Source organism: Aythya ferina (assembly GCF_964211825.1).
Source record: "Aythya ferina genome assembly, chromosome: 17".
NCBI classification, from domain to species: domain Eukaryota; kingdom Metazoa; phylum Chordata; class Aves; order Anseriformes; family Anatidae; genus Aythya; species Aythya ferina.
In genome coordinates, this window is record NC_140316.1 from 6803428 (window position 1) to 6824248 (window position 20821).

The following is a 20821-nucleotide window of genomic DNA, read 5'->3' on the forward strand; positions in this document are numbered from 1 at the left end:
ACAACCTCTTGACAAAGGTCAGAACAGTTCTGGTATGTAGGCAATAAGCTGACATCATAGGGCAAAGCCAGGATGCACCCTGCAGCACTTCTTGATTGCTTATAACTTTAAACAGGACTGTACTTGTACAGTCAAAGCTGGAAACGTGAGGCCGGATGGTGCCCATGGACTCCTCAGGTGCTCCCAGATGGGTGCTGAGCATCACTGGTGAGTAAGACGTCTCGTTTCCTTCCTCAGGGCAGCACAGGACCGAGGAGTTCAGGAAGGTGAACATGCTGATGAAAGTGCCCGCACTAAAGGATGGTTCTTTCACCTTAGCAGAGAGGTAAGGCTTGAGTAAGCTCAACCCTCTACTAAAACGTTGGTTGTCCTAACACTTGGATTCTGCCAGTGTGCTGCTGCCTCTGCTGGGACTCCAGCCCAGACAGTTGCTTACCTCTTTCTGTACATAAAATAAACTTGTGTTTTAAGGGAAGCTTTCTCTTGTAACCAGCTCAACCAGCACTGACTGGGTAAAATCTGTGAGCTGCTGCTTGGAGGCAGCTTGCACTTAGGCAATGTTCCTGAGCTAAAATACCTGTCCTCCTGTCCTCCAGCTCTCTGCCATCAGCTAAGGGCTGTTCAATGCACTACATCTGACAGAAGGCACCTGCTGCAGGACAGCCTGGCAATGCAAAGCTCTGATGTGGTGTGAACTCGTTCTGTGGCTCATACTTGCCCAAAAATGTCCATGGGCTTACTGTACAGCAGGCCACGTCTGCCTAAGTGTGCTGATATCTCAGATAATTGCTGTCCATGAGCAGCTGGTCAAGCCAGCACGAACTCTGCCATGTGCTGTGACTACCTGACAGTTAATTCAAATACATGTACAAAATTCGGGGGAGGGAGAAAAGACAAGGTGCTTCCATCTCAGATTGCCTGCTCACTGCTGTGTCTTGCTCGCTGGCAGCATCGCGATCCTCCTGTACCTGGCCCGGAAATTCAAGACTCCTGATCACTGGTACCCCTCTGACCTGCAGAAACGGGCTAGGGTGGATGAGTACCTGTCGTGGCAGCACGTCAACATTCGTGGGAAGGGGAGCAAGCTGTTCTTAACTAAGGTAAGACCATTGTACATTAAAAACTGAGTGCTACAGCCCAGGAAGTAGCTCCGTGTGCCAGGCCCTTCTAAGCAAATGTACAAGCCAGCTGACAGATGGGAACAAAACTGGATCTGGGATTGATGTGGCTGATCAGCAGAGCCAGGTCTCTGCCTAACTGAAGTAGTCTGGATCCTTCAAGTCATAGCCACTTCTCCACACACGCCCTGAGGTCTGTGGGACTCGTCCCTTGTAGATGCAGTCTGGAGCAGCACGTCCCATGTGTCTGTCCTGGGTGAGCAGCAAACAGCAGATCCAGCTCGCTGGCTTCTGCCCAGCTTCGTGGAAAGAATGAACCTCCCACTGGAAAACAAAATGCAGCTGCTTGGAGATGATGCAGCCTTCCCCTGAGAGAAGACACTTGTGGTTGAAATTTCAGACTTTCTAGGGAGGAGACACGGACAGACAGGAAGCAATGGACACTGAAGTTAATCGGTCATGGGAGAGGAGCAGTACCAGCTGTTCCTGTGCACGGCTGGTGGACAATCCTCAGAAGAAGTCAGGTGGAGGCCTGGACAAAATTTTGAGAAAAACATTAAAAAAACAACTTTTTTTTTTCTCCTTGTCAGGTGCTGCTGCCTCTCCTTACGGGCCAGCCACTGTCTCCAGAGAAACTGGAAGGTGTTACTGAAGAGCTGAATGTTGTCCTGAAGCAGTTTGAGGAGAAGTTCTTGCAGGACAAGCCCTTCATCGTAGGCAACGAGATCTCCCTGGCAGACCTCGTAGCGCTGGTGGAGCTTATGCAGGTGAGCATCAGCTGCAGTGCTGTTGGATATGCAAGTTGGGTTGTGGGCAGGCCAGGCTGCAGCACCACCTCCTTCGTGCCAGACCTTTCTCCTCACAGTTTACTCTTCAGTGGAGTTAAAACTTGTTCCGTTTTGACTTTGACCAGAACTGAGTTTGCCAGGGAACACCTACTCTGAGACACCTCTCCCTATAGAAGTTTGGATAAAATTCCCATTTTCTTGTATTTCTTCTGGGGAAAAAAAAAAAAAAAAAAGAAAAATAGAAAAGAAAAAAAAAGATAAATTACAAAGTAGACAGAGAAGAACAAAGGAGGGATTGGAAGAACAGCTCCCTTAGATCAGGAATTCAGGAGGAGAGAAAGTAAACTCTGCATTTGTCTTGAGGGAGCTGGTCCTTGTTAACCACTGCATTGTCTTTTAAGTGGCAGAATAGGGACTCCTCGCCCTCATTCCTAGACAGAAGTACTGAAGCACTGCCCATGCTGTCTAGGAAGAAAATCACCTTCTATTTTAGGTTAGAACAGATCTATTGATTTTTCTCAAAGTACCAGGATCAATGTCATAAAATGAGCCACAGAAAGTAGAGGTATTTAGATGAGAGATTGGTGTGCACGGACCTCTGTGCTCCACGTTAGGCAGTCCCTGGGTTAGCCGTGGCTGCGCTTTTGCTGCAGGTCACAAGGGACAGCAACTGCTGAGGATGACAGCACTTGCTTCCTGCAAGCTAAGAGCCAGAGATGATCTCCACCTCATAAACTCCACGACTTTCTGCTGCCTTGAGCTAGAGGCACATCTGTGCTCCGTTCTGGTCCCAGCCCTGGCAAACACTTCAGCTGACTGCTGGCAGGAAGCCTCACGCCCAGGTTCTGTTGCTGTCTCTCTCTGCAGCCTGTCGGTGCTGGCTACAACCTCTTTGAGGAGAGGCCAAAGTTGGCGGCGTGGCGCAGCCGGGTGGAAGAAGCGGTGGGGAAGCAGCTCTGCCAGGAGGCGCACGAAGGGATCTTGAACGCCAAGAATTTGACCGCTGATAAAATTGCACCTGAACTGCTGGAGCACTTCAAGCACCAGCTCCTAAAGCAGTCTAGCTAGAATTAGCTAACTCCACTCAAATTAAAATGAATTATTTTGTGCAGGCTTTTCCTAATATTTCTGCATTTCCTTTAAAAATCATACAAAAACACCATTCCACAAAATGCACTTCAATTACAGCCTTTCTGCAACTTAAAAGTGAAGAAAACTAAGTCTTAAACACAGTGCAGTGAGCTGCTTTCTTCTCTCGTCCACTACAGATATATGAGCTGCAGCCCTGTAGGCTTTTCTTTCTTGCTCAAGCACCACTGGATCTGCTTCAGGACAGAGGCAATTCAGTTCAGGTGGCAACAAGGCCAGTCAGAACTGCCCTTTTCGGCAGAGATTTCCTGAAAGTGTGACAGAACAGAGCTGCCTGAAACAAGGCCTTTTAGTTGTAGAAAATGACATTCACTTTGCAGCAAGCTCAGGTGGAAGATTTTTGCTCGCTTGGTAAAGAGAATGGCCAAGAACCAGCCCGTGGCTGGGGGACCCTGCCCAGGAACGTATGGGAGCACCTGGCCACTAGAGGCTGCTGCGCAACGTTTTGGAATAAAGGGACGTAGCAGCCTAGGAGCAAGGAGGCTGTGCAGGTTTTCAAGTGAGGTCTGAGAAGGATGGGGTGAGTCCCATGACTAAAGGTCCTCAACTGTAGACTTTTGCTATAATCTACAAGGAACAGACTGCACAGCTGAGAAAAGCTGCTTTTCTAGGTGAAACCACTGCCAACTACACGGTCCCCCTCCGCAAACCATATTGGTGCTCTGTCCTTTCCCCTGAGCTGCCCTGTCAGCTCGGTGGAAGATATTTAAGCCAGGTTCTCCACTGCTGAAGGCTGCTGTGGCTGGGCCAGTACCCGTGGCAGAGGGAGCTGTGGTGGCCAGCCCCAGGGTGAGTGGAGTGCCTAGCCGGTGAACCAACCAGTGCCTCAGTACTGTCAATGTTCCACTACTCTTCTGTCGTGTCAGATTCTCCAGTAAAGTTAATGGTTACACTTGCCATGTGTAGTTCTGTTTGGATTTGTAAACAGGATTTGGAAGGGAGCGGCCATGGATTCATTACACACACTTGTGCAGCTGCCTTCATAACCTCTTGGCTGTGTCCTTTTGTACGCCTCTTGCCTTCCTGTCCTCTTCCTGCCTCTGTAATCTTCCATTTCCAGGTAAGAGCCATGACGAGGGTTCTAGTTTCCAGGACTGTTTTTTTCCTCCTTGTTAGGCACCAGTTGCAGCTGGAAGTGTGTCCGTCTCTGCGCTGTGATCTGCTAGGTGGTTACACCACCCACAGTGGTGGCAGTGTGGTGAGATGTTGGCCACCTTGGCCACCTCAGCCACCTCCAGCATACCACAGCAGGTTAAGTGACTCAGTGCTCAGAAAAAGTGAAAACAGCTGCCCAAACCAATCTCACACTCTCACCAGGACCTGCTGTTTTGGAGGGGTAAGCCAGCTGTCTCTTCTGTGTTTGCGTTTCCTGAGTAAACCTGCCCTGTAGTTCAAAAGGGCACCATGAACCAGAGCTTGCAATGCACGTCCCTCAGGGCTGAGATATACCAGCCAAGCAGACCAGTCCCCTTTCCATTCTTCCAACCTGCAGGAAATCCTAAACGTCAGTGGTGAAAAAAACAGATTTACCCCAAAACTCTTTCGGTTTCTGTGCTGACACAGGCAGAGGATACTTGTATTCTCACCTGATTTTTATTGGTATGTTCGTCGAGGACAGCCTGTTGCACTCCAGCCAGAAAACTCAGTGACAACAGCTTTCTTCTGGCCCTATGAGTGCTCACGTTGCTGCTGCCTCGCCAGTAACCTCTGTAAGTGCTGCACTGATCTTCTGCTGTAGCAGTTTGCCTGCAGTGCTCAACCCAAGGAAAACGGCCTGTTTATGCCACACCACCAACCACTTCCTTTCTTCTATAACTTGCAGCTTACCACATCCACCTGGCTGGCCCTCAGTGCACCATCGGAATAAAGTAGTTCCTTCCTTGCTACCTCACTAAAGCTATCTCACCCTGCTGCACTCTCTCCTGTTGGCACCGCTTGTACTTTGTGTAGCTTCATGCTCCTGACCTCCAACTTCTCCCTTTTTCGTAGAGAGTAAACTTCCTATTACCAGCACAATAAACTCCTCAGCTTCTATTCAACTATAATCAGAGCAGAAACAATTAAAACCAAGAGCGAAATGTACAGAGTGCTAATCTTGGCAGAGACCTCAAATGTTAGCAGTGCCTTGCTTCACATACATTTCCCTGCAGAATCTCTAGGTAGGGCTGCTGTGCATACAAAACCATTGCATGAGCCAAAGCAAATAGCGTCTTTTTTTTTTTTCTTATTTATGATACCTACAGCACAAGAGCTCTGTGTAAGAGAAACTTGAGCCTATTTTATGCTTGTTTGAATAAAGCAGTACTTCCCTAAAGGTCACCCATTGTATGCTCTTGCAAGGACGCTGCCTTCAAAAACAAGTTAGAACTATGTTCAGAGCCCTTTTGTCTCATGCTTCTCTGTTGCCAGTGTCACAGAGGATGAACACACAGATAGCTACTGCCTCTCTCCAGCATGGTCATGATGACAGGAGGAGATTTTCAATTTTTTCCCCATAGAATTATCCATCTGCTCAAAGCCCATCTGAGTTCCAGGTTCATGTTCAATGAAGCTGTGTGCTCAGTGACCACTGGTGTTTCAGGCCCACCTGGGCATGCAGGACAAAACACCTTCCCACAGTTACTCCTCACATAGCAACAGAGTTGTACAACAGATAAATCTGCCTTGCTGCTGTTTTTTTTTCCCCCTCCAAATCATGGAGATAGAGTATCTCATCCTTGTACTTTGCCTTCTGCTGTCCCTCCACCTCCCCCATTTGGTTCATTTGTGTCATTTGATCTTGGCTGGTTTCAGGCCCTAGGCTAAGAGCCCCAAGAGCAGCCCTCTCTACCTGCCAAAACCCAACAGGTTGTGCAAGAGTTTTGCATGCCTCAGTACACTGTTTGGTGTCCACTCCCCTGAATATGGAGAGATGTTACACCTCCCATGACAGTTTAACTTGCTGTTCTGAATCATTTTCTTTAATTTTTGCCAGGGACTATTTGTAAAGTGGTGAGAGCCTGTGCTTTCTAGAATAAAACAAAACTGTGATACACAAAATCAAAAGAAAGTTTAAAAACCAGATACATAACCCAAAACATCTTCTAAATGATTAAGAAATACAATGCAAAGCCTACTGCATTTTTTTTTCTTGAGAGTGCCTACAAGTACAGGGAGGAAAAACTTCCTTTGAAGTGATGGAACTAAATTAAAATACTGTGCTAGAACTCTGGTCAAAAATAATGCACTAAAATGTCATACAATGTGACCAGATGAAAAATATCTCTTTGGTTGTGTGGGTTGTGCAGTGCAGTCAGCAAACTGGAGAAAGACTTACAGAAGGAACTTTTCCAGGACCCATGGGAAGACCTTGAAAATCCAGATAGGACTAATGGCTCCACCGAACCATGAATCTAGGATCAAAGTGAACCCACACTGCTGATCTTGCTACCCTCCACTGGGATCAACAAACTCTGCTCACTGACATTTTAGAAGGACTTTTGACCATTTTGAAACACCATGACTTTTCTGCCTGTTATTACCTGTGCAGAACTGCATTCATGCTCCTTTTCCCCATTCCCTTAGCATTTAAGATCTCCTTGCACTGAAAAAATTTGATATGAGTGTAAGCACCTACCACAGTACTCTACAAGCTTTTGTCTCTGGCATGTTGGTGCTGCGTGCAGGTGCTCTAGAGCGTAACAGGAACTAAAGCGTGTACACAGCTCCTCTCAAGCTATTCAGGCCAAGAAACTGAAAAAAAAAATATTGCGCAGTTCTGGATCTGAAAAATTCTTCCAGAAAATATGTGTGTGGTGCAGTGGACTCAACACTTGATGTTGAGACACAGCTTGTTCAAACACAGCTTGTTAGACTGACCAGTCTAACAGCAATCCCCACGCTTAAGAAACTGTCAGAGCAGAAGCCTTGGCAAAGCAATATAAAACAAAGCACATGAGAGCATTCCAGTTTTTAATTTATGCAGTCAGTGAGCTCACTGCTCAGCATCTGAACCTCTTCAGCATGCTGTGTAACGATGCTTTGTACAGGCAGACCAGAAATTGGTCCTCCAGCTCCCTCTCTTTGAGGTTCCCATGGCTGTTTCAGAGGACTTGTGTGTGACATGTGAGCTCTGTGGCACAGCACTGATAACAAGGTGTCGCTGAGCTGAGGTGGGTTTGACTGGGGGTGACTTTGCTTTGAGTGGTTCAGCTGCTCTGAGAGTCAATGATGTCTCCGTACTTACCAGCACGTCGCTGTCCCCGACTTGCACAGCTGGGAAACACTGCGGGTGCACGCAAGGGCTCGAATTCAGCCTCAACTTTACATGTAGTTCTCTGCTCACGTGGAGGTCTTGAATGACAAGTAACAGGGAGACAGGAGGGTCACTGGCCTGTGAAGTGCCTGCAGAGAACCTTCCACGCTCCACTGCCGCCCTCCGCGTCAGGGCGTCACCTCGCTGCACTGCGCAGGGTGCCTGACAGGGGAGCTCCCTTCTGAACCCCAAACCTGGAGGGTGCCCGGCCCCGCTGCACGGTGCTTGGCACCCAGCCCTGCTCCGAGTGCGTGCCCCACTCCCCGTCCCTAACACCTTTTCCCCCAGCAGCCTTCTCCTCTCCCAACCCGACATTTTGTGGGGCAGGGAGCACCCCCAGCACCCCCAGCACCTCCACCTGCCACCCGGGGCGGTTCCCCGGGGACACCCCCGCCTCAGTTCCCCTTCTCCCACCACCACCACCCCGGAGGGGCACCCCCGGCCCTCAGCCGGGGCCCGGCGCCTCATGGCTCCCCTCAGCGCCGCCACCGCCCGCGGGGGGCGCGTCCCCGCCCGGCCGGGCCCACGGGGAGGGCAGCGCCCGCCCAGGCACGGCTCAACCCCCGCCTGCCCCAACGGGGCGGCTCCGGGCAGCCGTGGCCAGAGCCGGCGGTGGCGGTGGCAGCAGCAGCAGCAGCAGCAGCAGCAGCAGCAGCAATAGTAGTAAGCGGCAGCATGGGGCTGGAGCTGTACCTGGACCTGCTGTCGCAGCCCTGCCGCTCCATCTACATCTTCGCCCGCAGCAACAACATCCCCTTCGAGTTCAAGCACGTGGAACTCTTCAAAGGTGGGACGGGGGAGGCGGGCGGGCGGCGGGGACGGGGTGCGAGGGGTGTCCCCCTGTCCTCCCCCCTGAAACTCATCGCCCCTCTCTCGGCTCTTTGGCAGACTCGGTGCTGGGGAAGAAGCCGGCGGCGGCGAGCAGCGCGGAGCAGCCCCGCACAGGTGAGGCTCCCCCCGGCTCCCCCGGGGCCGTTATATTCCTGTCACAGCTCCCCTGCCCGCCCGGGGGGCTCGGGGCTGGAGGGGTCCCGGCGGTGCTGCCTGCCCTGCCCGCTAGGAACAGGCTGTGCCCTGGCCCGGCTGGCAGCAGCCCAGGCCGTAACACAATCTCCTGACAGCAGGCCCCAGGCGGTGGGGGCACCCTGGGGCGGTGGGGGACGGGTGCTGGCAGCCCCCGGAGCTCCGCACCCTGCGTGCGGCCAGCGCAGCAAGAAGGGGTGCTGCCCCGTCACGCCTCGCTGCGAGCTGCAGGTGCCTTCGTCCCGCTGCTGTCACAGTCCTTTCACCTCCCTGAGCGAGGAGGCCTGAGGGTTTTGCCATGTCCCGCTCAGCTCTGGGGTCAGCGCCGCACTGAGCTCCTGTCACGGCTGCATCCCGAGCTCTGCTTCGCTGGGACTTGCCCGGGGATCGAATCGTTTTGGGCTGTTCCTGTAGGGGTGTTCGGTCTGCTCCAGGTGGATGGAAATGCAACGGGCCTCTCCCTGCTAAGGGGGTACGGCACTGTCAGTGTGTGCCTGGGGACATTCAGCAGCAGGAGGACACGCTTGAAATCGGTAGGCGAGCAAAATGCAGGAGCTAGTGGGAGCAGGAGATCACCTGCTTGAGGAGTGCAGGGATGCAGAGCTCAGAGGAGACTTTTGTGGGGTCGCACCCTGTGGCCTTCCAAGACGGGGTCCCTTCCTGCTTGGGGAGCCAGTAAAGCAGGGTCAAGCCTGGCAAGACCACAGCAGAGCTGAACCTGCTCCCAGCCCCTGGAGGCTCAGCTTGGCCCGCTGCAGGGGAAGGACTGGCTCGTCAGGTAGCTGGGAGGTTTCCAACACGCACCCTGCAGACCCACCTGAATACAATGGTTTGACCATGGAGCTCTTGTTCCCAGAGCTGTCTCATAGCCATGCTGCGTCTATTTTTGTGGATCCCCGAGGAATGTTCCTCCAGCCATTTCTAGCAAATTAGTCACAGTGACAGCCGAGGACTGCTCTGGGTGTACTTAGCAGAAACTTTCAGCTGTTCAGACTCGTCCAGCTGTATAAGATGACTATTGAACATTTGCATATTGTATTTTCTGAGTAAATTGTTACTTCTTTGCCTAAGGCAAAGCACAGTACTTGGAAATCCTTGGCTGAGGAGATGATTTGGCAGGGACACAACTGGCAAATGAACCGATGTGGTGTTTATTTCTTATTTCTTTTGTAGAGTCTTTCCATTTCTCTTTTTACCACCAGTGAATCTTCCCTACACTAAGAATTCTTCCTGTGTGCAGCCTACCATTCCGCTTAATAAAGTTATTCCTCAAAGCCCAGCAGTACACACAGGGAGTGTCCAACACCCTTGTGGGACACCAAGAACTAATTACACTTGGATGCAACTGATGCTAAACAGCACCATAAAGGAAGTGAACATCACAGGACTGATAAGGATGGGTCATGTAATAACTGAACAAAAAGTCTAATTCTGCTTGCTGGGAGAGGCACAATCTTAAACTCTGCTAAACTGCAAATACAAATACTGGTCTCTATTCTAAAGCAATAAACAACCAGTCCCACTGAAGCAACCTGGAATTAGTGTTCATACCGAGGCTTTTATCAGTTTGCAGCTCAGTGGCAGGGTCTTGGCACAGGTCTTTTGTGTCTGTAGGAGCCAAAGCAAATACGATGCTGTCTCTGGGCTGTGGTGCAGTCTGTGTAACAGACACTGACCTACTGTCCAACCTGCTGTAGTGACATGTCAGTCCCATGAGGAATGTGTATTCAGTATTCCTGCTGAGACTGATACACTATGAAAGCAGGCTGAAATCTGATTCAGGCTGCCTTTACCCACTGCTTACTTCTCATATCCTTGTTTTTCAGTTGTTTGATACCTTAGATGATAAACACAGTAGGTTGTAACAACCAAGCAGCTAGGTCTAAGAATAGACTGCTCATTAGCTGCAGGTGTTATTGACTTGCAACCTTCTGCTGCATTTTTTCCAAAGATCACCTGAACTCTATAGATCTAGCCCAAGCTGGGTGTGGTGAGCACTGGCCTTTGGAGCTCCTCTAAATGCACGGGTACAAACACTTTCCCAGAGCAACTCCTTGGCTGGCAAGAGGTTTACACAAATCCGCCTTGCAGTTTTTGTGATATAAATCATAGAAATATGGCACCTTGTACTTGTACTTTGTCTGCTGGCTTGAATTTCTGTTAGGGGTGGGGTTTTTTTGTTTGTTTGTTTGCTGTTTTGTTTTTTTTTTTAAGTGCAGGTTTCTCAGATAATAGGCTTGTTACCTCACACTTTCCATTTGTCTTAATTTCTTAATTCTTAAGAAACCCTTTCTTCCTGCCTTTCCTGATGCTGCTGCCTGGTTCTGCTCTGCATCCCACCTTTATAAGCAGGAAGGCATGGTCACTGTAGGTGGATAGAGACATTTCCCAGTGAGACAGGAGATGGGCATCTGAATCCCCTTAGACAGTGGGTGAGTGTGACCCTCAGTCTCCAATGAAGCTACTTATGCTGGAATTTAAAGACACGCTTCCCAAAGAAGAAACAAGGTAGAGGCTGGTCAGCTAGAAACAAGAGTAGGGTGGTAATGTTTGCTCTGCTTGAATTTTCTCACTTGAAATCAATATTGGAAAAGTAGTCAGAGACCTTTTTGCATTCTGTATTTTGTAATGCAGCACCCTTGCTTTCTCCAGCCCCTTCCCACAGCCAACTGTAAATAAATTTGATAGGCCAAAGACTTTTTACTGCTTGGAGACTATTTCGTGCTGCACTTTCGTCCATTAAAGCAGACACTGCCACCACCTCCTGTATGGCAGCAAATAGTTCTCAGAGATGTAGATCATTGTCTGTTAGTACTTTTTTTTTTTGAACAAAGGGATTTTTGTGTAAGACTTCCTGCTGGTTGTGCTGATTTGATTTGATCAGGCTTTGCACCCTGGAATGTCATGTCTCCTTACAGAAAGCATTTAAACCAAGCAAAGTAAACAAACTTCTCAAACCTTTTCTTTTGTACACGTTCCTGGACTTTTGTACAATTCCCTGGCATTTAACTGCTGACTTGCAAGTTCAGCACCTTCAGTGAGAAATTGAAAACTTGATTAGATATAAGCCAGCAATTAATGCCTCCAAACTCCAAGTAACTGTGGAGTTCAAACTCTTTTATGGGATAACTTCTTCCTCTTACGTTTTCCTGACAGAGGTAGGTTGAAATGCTGACCTAGAGCTGCGAGTGATACAGGACAGAGGTGTTTTGAGTTTCCCTGCCCCTAGTGAATGTGCGCTGTGGCAGAATGAGTTACTTTGTGAATCCACTGTTGTATTGCTGACATTCATGTTTTTCCCATTTCAGCAAGAACCCTGGAAACATCCTCTGCTGTGTGTGTGCTGTGGGATCAACATTTGCTTTCTTTGGAAGTGCTCAGTTCCCCCTGCTCTTGAGCCACAAACAAACAAGGGAAAGATTCTGCTCTGTGTGTCTTATAAGCCACCCGGCTTCTCTTTGAATAATTAACCACTGCAGTGATCACCGTGGGCCCAAGGCTCTTAAGTTGCTTACCATCATGACTACATCCTAGCTTGAGTCAGCCATGTTTACAAACTGGAAGAAAACAAATTTGTTTTGGTGTTGTTTGCTGGAAGAGGAGCAGGAGCAGCAACCATCTAGCCTCGTCAGGATGCTCTGCATGCAAACTCAACTTTTCCAGTCCCTGCTTTGTTTGCAAATACGAAGTATTTTTCAGCTGCTCACTTGTCTAACTTATATCCTAACTTACATCTTTTTACCCCATCTCTAACCATAGGACGCTGTTCTCAAGTCCAGATAGTGTTTTCAATAACAGTATCATCATCATGGTATTTAAGTGCCTCTTAGGGAATGATTTTTCAGTATTTTTTGCAGGGAATGCTGGAACCAGAGTCAAGCAACTTAATTCCTGCATAAAAATGCATTAAAATGTGAACTGCTTCATGCCACATGACAGGACTGATGGCTTTTAGAGTCACTCTTCATTTTCTCAACCTTTTAATTGCTAAATATGACCATATAGGAAAAACCTAGCAGAGTTCATGATTTTCCAGTTGGATGCACATATTTCATTAGTTATTCACTGGCTGTTACTCTTCTAACCTCCGACTTGTCTGTTCATGTTCTTAGGGCCACCAAATAGTGAAGGGGCTAGCAAAATCAGCCTCTTGAAGAAAGTACCAGCACTAAAGGATGGAGATTTCACCCTAGCAGAATGGTAAGAGCTCAGACATTCAGGCCTCCCGGACACCAGTAAGACATATGGTGTTCAGGAGGCGTCATTCCCTCTGAATGACTAAGGATCCCAAAACTGGCCATTTATGAATGGAACAGATTAGTGATCTGCTTTGGCATTTCAGTTCCTTTGTTCCTGAAGAGAAAATAAATTATATTTATATGTACATATGTATATGTATCAATATGCAGTTTTAGGCTAAACAGTTAGAGCTATGCATTATTTCAGATAGACATGATCCCTATGTGGAGATAAACAACTTGGAGTCAGTAGAAAGGTGCTCCTTCAGGAGGAACTTCTGTAATTATAGATTATCAACTAGCTGTTATGTCTTTAAGTCTTTTTATGGAGAAGCAAGCATTTTCTGCCTACGATGACGTTGTAAGTGCTTGTTTCCTCCATCACATGCCTTGCTTCTCAATCCGAAGAGGTTAATATGTTATGAACTCACATCGAGTTCCTGATGTGATGAAAATATAATTATGATGATATTTTTATATTTCAAGTGTATTTGCTTTCAAAAGAGAATTGCAAAGATTGAAAAAGTCTCTGCAAAGTTTCATACCTTATAACATCTTAGTCATTTGTAATACTATAACCTCATTTACTCTGTTTCCATTTTCTGTTTGAATTATCTTTCATAGTGTAAACAAATCAGTTGACTTAACTTGTTGATCCTGTGAATGCACTTACCTCAAAATAGGACCATAAACATTTCTGAGGATTGTTTAAAATTGTATGAAAATCCCTTTTACACTAGAGAAAACTAAGGAGTTGCTTTCGTTTACCTCATTTAATCATAACAACAAATTAACACCTACAGAGATTAAATTTATTTTTTTTAATGTAAAATTAATAAGGAGACTTGATAATAGTGTCATAACACTAAAATAATTGAACTATTTCAGTATCAGAATAGTTGGGGGGCCTGCATTTTCCTTCTTTTTGTCAGCACAGGGTTATCTATGACATCTCTTTGTAGTAACAGCCTACACATTGTTGCAGATGACTAAGGTTTTTTTCCATCTGACTTTTTCAGCTCATTAGTGGAAGTATAAACATGTGGACAAACACAATAAGATTCTGTAGGCTCTCCCTGCTAGGACTTCCACTGTCTTCAATGAAAGGTGCAGGCTAGAAAGACATAGATCTGATCAAAAGGCAACATAATTCATTACATTTCATTTAGTACACAGGCACATAAACGTTGAGCAAAAGTCAGAGAAATAGGTCAGAATAGCTGAGGAACAAATGGGGTTAACATCGCTGACAGATGATTATGGAGGAATTTGTCTGTTTACCCCACTACTGTCCAGCAGTACAATGCACTTTTATCAGTGCTGTGATTTTCCAGCAGGTTAAAGTTTTCAGGGGGACTAAGGCGATAAAGTTCCATCTCTAATGTCAACATGAATTAGGTGCCTATATATGGCCCCTAGGCTCTGTCAGAAACCTGGGTCTGAATGCTTTTTAGTGTTCAGGAAGTTCAGAAGGGGTAGGAGAGGGAACTGAAGTGAAGGCATTCTGCATCTTAACTCCCTGACCCCTTTCTTGTCTCTTGTTAATGTCTGAGCAGCACTGCCATTCTGCTGTATCTAAGTCGAAAGTACAACACTCCTGACCACTGGTACCCATCAGACATCCAAAAACGGGCCCAAGTAGATGAATACCTCTCATGGCATCATGCTAACATCCGGGCTAATGCTCCTAAGACCATGTGGATCAAGGTAAGGAGACTGAGTATTAAAATCAGTGTAAAGCAATGTTTTCCTGGCCAAATACTGAACAGGCCCAGCATAGAGAGTTTGTCAGAATCAAATAACAAACCCAGGCTATTCCTAGCTGAAAGGAGCTGGCAGAGACGGAGCTGTTCCTAGTTGCTTGACATCAGGATCTGGCAAAAGCAGCTCTGGTCGATTTGTTTTCTTTTTTTTTTTCTTCCCCTTAAAGTATCACAGACTCATCTAGGTTGGAAGAGACCTCCAAGATCACTCAGTCCAACCTCTGATGTAACACTAACAAGTCCTCCACTAAACCATATCGCTAAGCTCTAAATCTGAACGTCTTCTAAAGACCTCCAGGGATGGTGACTCCACCACTTCCCTGGGCAGCCCATTCCAATGCCTAAAAGTAGTACTGATACAGAAGGTCTTGAAGGCCAACAGACTTTTATTGCCATGATTTATGAACAAATATATAACAGATTGGGTATTGCCTCTAAGGGCCTTCCCCTCCCTATGCAGCACACACAAGTTTTGCTTCTTTGGCAAGTGCATGTGTTGTTGCTGGAAGCTGGAAGGCTTGTGTTCTTCACTCATCGAGTCCCTGCAGCCCCATGAGGGTGGAAATCCAGGAGACTTCTCCTTCCGGCACACTTACGTACTACCCTGAAATAAGTTCAGCAACAGGTAGAATAAAGATACAGAGAGTATTTCTTTATTCAGTGTGGTCAAATCAATTTACATTTAGGCAAAATTAACAGAATCACCCTGAGGCAAAAAAAATATAAAAAAAAAATTACACTGAGGCTGTTCACCTGTTTCCAATCAACTCACCAAAAAGCTAATGCAACTCTTTAGAGAAGCCCAGATACAAATATAGCCCTACAAGTACAGCTATAATAGGGAATTTCAGATGAAGTAAAGGTTGCCAGTAAACAGGTAAGAACTTCACTCTTCCTGTGTGAAGTTTTGCCCTTGTTTATGCCTAACGAAGCATATCAGGACTCAGTTAGCTTTTTGATTCATTGACATTTGAATTTTTGGCTAGAGAGCCCAGACAAGCAACACAAATATGAGTCAGATTTGTACAAAGAGCAGTTTCTTCCAGTCTCTACAAGCTGTTATTGCACTGCTCCAAGAGAAAGAAATCCAGCTCGTTGTTGATGATTAGGTGACCCAGAAAAGTCCTCAGAACAAATGAAAATAGGGAAACATGTTAAGCCACTGTCTAACAGAAGATACATTAGCTAGTTTTGTGAGAAGATAAACTGCCCTAAGATACAGAAAAGGAGAAGCCATTTCAAACGACTGTACCCAGAGATCCCATCATTCATAATTGGAAACACTTAAGAAGAGAACTGGCCCTGAATTTTCTGATGAAATAGATCTAAATGTATTTGGCAAAAATCCTGGCTTGGATTAAGCAATCACAACATGAGTTGTTGAATATACTAGCAGTAAGTAGAAAGTCAATCCACTCCCACTGGTGGAAATTTACATCTTTAAATTTTTCTCTAAGTAAACTGTATTTCTTTAGCCATGGTAGGTGGAGGCAGCATCATTGTGAAATACTGCGGGTTCTGACGGTGCGCACACCTCTGTGAATGGTGACAAACCTCATTGAAAGGCTACTGCACCCTGTGCCAGCAAGCCCATGAAGACAAGGGCCACACTTATGATTCCTATGGAAACATTTCTAGTGGTCTAAGGAATGGTGCTTGGAAGACCAGAGAGAGGGTGGTGTCACGATGACATTTACTCACTCTCCGCCTTGCTCGTTGCTGTCACGCAGAGGAAGCCATTTCCTGCCTCTCCAGCCAGTGCTGATGCGTTCCACTGCCTCCTACACTCCCTGCCACAGCCACCACCGTGCCTTCCTGTGGTATCCTGACAGGACTGGCAGCTCCTGCCTCCAGCGGGCGGTTACACGGCAGGGTGGACACCACGGGTGGCTGATGGGCCTGCAGCCCGCTCACCGCTCTCAGCCTGTTGAAACCAGGGACTTAGCAGCGGTGACTGCTGCAGAGATCTGTCTTCCTAGAAGCTGTGTGCCATTTTTCTTTTGTAACCCACCAAGGGGGAGTGGGAAGGTGCAACGCCAGGCACAAAACACCGAATCCTGGGTTTCTTTCTGCGTCTTGGTGCTCGTTAGCTGGAGGTCACTGTCACTGCAGATCAGTCACTTTAGACTGTGTGTGCCCTGCCTGTGAGCTACTTGAAACTACAGCAGTATATGAAGCTCTAAGCTCATCCTCCCTAAGATCACTGACAGTCATGAGTACCTCAGGGGGTGTAACTTAAATGACTACACTAAATCCATGAGCAGACAGCTGGCTGTACTCTACATGCGTTCTCTCCTCAGGTGCTGATTCCTCTCTTCACAGGGCAGCCACTGCCCTCAGAGAAGCTCCAGGAGGTCATGGATGGGCTCTCCACTTCCCTGAAGCAATTTGAGGAGAGGTTTCTGCAGGACAAGGCTTTTATCATCGGGAATGAGATCTCTCTGGCAGATCTTGTGGCCATTGTGGAGCTGATGCAAGTGAGTGCCGGACTGTGGTAATGAGGTCTCAGCACAAGGGAGAGCATGCTGCTGGGCAGGGAGGGATGCAGCATGTGGTAACACTTCATTAGAAAGAGAAGTAAGGGCATATCTCAGCAGAACCAAGACAATGAAGAGAAGTCAGGAGTGGGTTCAGAAAATCACTTGGTTTTTATTTTTTTTATTTAAAAAGCTGGCTGCAACCGATCTCTTTTGTTTCTATTCTCTAGCAATACTTCTCCTTCATCCTTTATCCTGATTTTATTTTTAACCCCCAGAGAAAAAGATAATAAATAAAGCAAGTAAGAAGCAATAGCAGGCAGGTCTGATGAGTAAGAAAATTATTTTAAAATATTTTTATCATACAAAACTATCCTTTTGATGGTACTTGCCCATGCCATGTCTGGAAGATGTAAGACTGAACCCCAGACAGTGGCAATCAAATTAAGTCTGTTACAAACTCCTTGTTCTCTCCCAGGCCATCAGGGCTTGTGTCCTGCAATCCAGAGGTGATTCCTTCTCCTAGTTCTGTATCCCAGAGACTGAAAAACAGCAAGTTCTGCTTCTCTATAGCACTGTGTTTCTGCATGTGGCACAGGCAGCAAATGGAAGGCAGTAGACTATGTCAGCTAAGACATCTGTTCAATTAGTAATCAAGCAGACCTGACAGTAGAGTGCAGTTGTCCCTGCAACTGTCAGGCCACCACATCCTTGATTCTGTAGCTGAAACTCACTGGCAGTAAGTGGTAGTTTTCTCTGTTACTCTGTAAGAGCTGTTCCTGCACTCAATAATTGACTTAAAGAGCCTTTAAAATACAGACTTGCGTCTGTGTCCCCTAGATAGGTTCACCAGACTTGTGGAGATTTCCCTCCTTGTTCATGCTCCTCCATGAGCTCCTCCCTTGTCTTTCCCCTGCCTGTACCTGCAGGTACATTTTTGGTGCCTGTTGTCTTGGCAAAGAGGGGGTTGCCCAGTGTCTCATCATTGTTCTCTCGCTTTCTGCAGCCTGTTGGAGTTGGTTGTGACATCTTTGAAGACAGACCTAGACTGATGGAGTGGCGCAGGCGGGTGGAGGAAGCTGTGGGGAAAGAGCTTTTCTTCCAAGCCCATGAGATGATCCTGAATATCAAAGAACTGAGCAACATTCAAATTGATCCACAGCTGAAAGAGCATCTGGCACCGATGTTGATGAAGATGTTGAAGTGAATTAACCTATATTGCCATTTTTTCTGCTCCCTCCTTTTTTTTTTTAAAAAAAAAAAAAAAAAAAAGCAAACTTCTCTGATATCCAGCTCTACATGTAACTGGAAAGAACACTGTAATTCTTACACAGAAATTGCAGGATGTCCTCTGCCACATCACCAAGACTTCCCTGCATCTTTGGGGGTGGTAGCTGAGGAAGTTTTAAGACCTGAAACATTAAATTTGTACGAAAGGCTGAGGCCCCATGGGTCACTTAGTATGTGCATCTAGGTTGTATTTTAGTGTCAGTCTTCTCAGAGATGGTGGAGATATGAATGGTGTTTTCTGACTAAATTTAAGCCAGCCTGCAAACTGGAACATCAGAGAACTGTATAGGATGAGGATCGTTGTTTTCATGTATGTGTAACATTTGCAGCTAAGTGGCAAGCACTGCAAAGCATACCTGATCCTCACCTTCCCAGCATGTCTCTGCCTGGACAAGTATGGAGCAAAACTACAGGTAGTCACGAAAGTGAAAAACGACATCACATTTTTCTTGGAAAGTTTGTTATTGCTGGAGCATGTTGCTTGGCCACCCATGTACATTCCATACTTCCATTTGCCTTTACGATCCTGTGCGAAGTTTATTCATATTCATCTATAACTGTGAATCTTTGTAATTCTTTAGTTTAACCACAACTCTCCAATTCTGAAAGTTGGGCTTTATAGATGCTTGGTCTGTCAGTACAGGTGTGGCAGGGCAATTCTTGGGAGACCTGTGTAGTAAAGACCAAGCAACCTCAAAAAGCTGTGGGTGGCCACAGCCTTCAAATAACTGCCTACCTAAATACTCTGTTGATATTATAGGGAATACACTGAAAGAATGTGTTCACATTCTTTCCTTTTTTGAAAGAGAACATGACTGCAATTGATTTTTGTTTGTTTTGTTGTTTGTTGTCTTTTCCTGTGGTAATAGTGCAATAGCAATCCACATTCCTCCTAGGAAATGGAGAGGAGGAATAAATCCAAACATGCTCTTCTGAGATTGTTTTGGATGGAAGTTCACCAAGTAAGTCACTCTGTGCAAGCTGAAGTAACATTTTGTGGCATTCAATTGCATCACAATAATATAGGGTAGAGAGTTGTTTTGGAGCTTCAGGGCTCTTTTTCTTGGATGCGTTTACTTCTGATTAGTCGTAGCTCAAATATAAAAACCTTTTGTACTGCAGCACAATTTAAGTAAAATAACAATTTCTAGTATCTTCAGTTGAAAGTAACAAGTAGTGAAAGATGCAAAAACTTGTGGAATATCTCTGCATACTTCCATTCACAAATAGCTGCTGCTCTTGAACCTTACCCTGAAATCTTTGCCCAGGAGCTCTTCATGGAAGGAATGAAGAAAAAATGAATAAATAATTTGGGAACTGCTTCTCTCAGTAACAGAATAGCCTCTTTTCTTTCCAATATTAACATGTCTTGGCTAGTCATGTATCTGCTGAGTTCTCTACAACCTGATATGTTTTGATGATGTTTTTCTGTAAGGTTTCAGTTCTAGATACTACGGATTTAGTCCAGAGCCGAGGGACATCTTCAAATTTCCAACTGGAAAGAGAATTCCATTATATATTTGAGCTTTCACTAGTAGAAAATTTCATTTTGTGATTATGTTCTCTATAAGAACAAGAGAACTGGCTGAAGTCTCTCTTTTCATGAACCAAAAACATTAGAAACAGGCACACATTTATTCTCACTTTCCCAAACATTGGCTGAATAATGTTTTCACTTATGTTTTATTCACAAATATTGTCTATAACTGAGTTAAATTTTAAAGGGGAAGTGGTTGACTTTTGAACTTTGAGAGTGGAATTTCTAAGTGGCTGATGACACACACAGATGTCTACAAGTGAAAAAAAAACCACAGGATTTTCCAAAGGCTGAGCAGGATGGAGACTACTTGCTGCTGCGCTGTCATCCCTCTTGGTTTATCGCCCTGCAATAATCAGTCATCTGCTCCAAGACAGAAACAATAAAACAAATGTCTTTAGTTTAATAAAAACTCTGGGATTCTGGGTTGTGCCCTGAGGCCATGGACAATTTGCCACTCACATTGCTCATCAAGAGCAAGGGACAAAGCATATCATTAAAAATGTTTGTAGCAGACCCCCATCCTGTTGTAGTTGATGATTTCTGATAAGTAAATCTCTTTTGATTCTTTATTCTTGGGAGGCCTTCTGACATGCTGGTCTCTTGCTTGTGTTTTGGTGGTGTAGTGGTGGGGTTTTTATTGGCCTTGGAATTTATTTGGAAGAGATTTTTTAATATTTAAAGGATTTAATGGATCCTAAAAGGCATCTTATGATGAGTCAATGATTCCCTGCAGCCAGGCAGTGGGCTTTGGCCTGGGGTTTGCAAGGTGCCTGAATACCCCCAGTGTCTTGGTTTTGGTGGCAAATTGGTCTGTCTTTCCCTGATGGTGGTAGTGAGTGCCCTGGAGAGAGTTCAGTACAGTCTCCTAGGGCTTCTGAATGGGCAAGTCCTAAAATTTTCCTCACTGCATCTCTGCTATGCAGCAGTGGCAGCAGTGGTTTCCCTACCCCTGGCACAATTATTACAGAAAAGTAATTACTGTGTGGAAAAATACCACGTAGGCAGTAGCACTGTATGAATTCATGGTTACCGTGGCTCAAGATCATCCCTTAATAATGAGATTATGTCTTTCTGTAAATTGACCCTGAAATCTAACAGCTTTCCTGGGGTATTTCTGCTGCTGCTTTCCTGGGTTTGAAGG

At 46.1% G+C, this 20821-nt stretch overlaps 2 protein-coding genes and 1 long non-coding RNA gene across 5 annotated transcripts in view; 2 read left to right on the forward strand and 1 right to left on the reverse strand.

Moving 5' to 3' along the window:
• The window catches only part of LOC311446102 (glutathione S-transferase theta-1-like), a 6096-nt gene extending 2144 nt beyond the window's left edge, over positions 1-3952 (forward strand). Inside the window, exons 2-5 of the mRNA XM_084538883.1 lie at positions 238-325; positions 950-1100; positions 1709-1885; positions 2774-3952. Coding sequence (XP_084395009.1) covers positions 238-325; positions 950-1100; positions 1709-1885; positions 2774-2974 — 617 coding nt within the window. The 3' untranslated portion in view covers positions 2975-3952. The remainder of the gene's footprint in view (positions 1-237; positions 326-949; positions 1101-1708; positions 1886-2773) is intronic.
• Positions 1-8179, reverse strand: part of LOC311446104 — a 12597-nt gene extending 4418 nt beyond the window's left edge. For 2 of the 3 annotated variants that reach the window (XR_014698753.1, XR_014698754.1), the window contains exons 1-2: positions 8043-8179; positions 7281-7387 (exon numbers count right to left, since the gene is read on the reverse strand). This is a non-coding gene — a long non-coding RNA (uncharacterized lncRNA). Of the gene's footprint in view, positions 1-6671; positions 6788-7280; positions 7388-8042 lie in introns of all 3 variants that reach the window. The other variant, XR_014698755.1, reaches the window with a different exon arrangement.
• On the forward strand, positions 7870-18975 carry LOC311446101 (glutathione S-transferase theta-1). The gene is made up of 6 exons (XM_084538882.1): positions 7870-8136; positions 8238-8294; positions 12485-12572; positions 14167-14317; positions 16674-16850; positions 17857-18975. The coding sequence occupies exons 1-6, from the start codon at positions 8025-8027 to the stop codon at positions 18055-18057; spliced, it is 786 nt and encodes a 261-aa protein (XP_084395008.1). The 5' UTR covers positions 7870-8024; the 3' UTR covers positions 18058-18975.
• The last annotated feature ends 1846 nt before the right edge of the window (positions 18976-20821 follow it).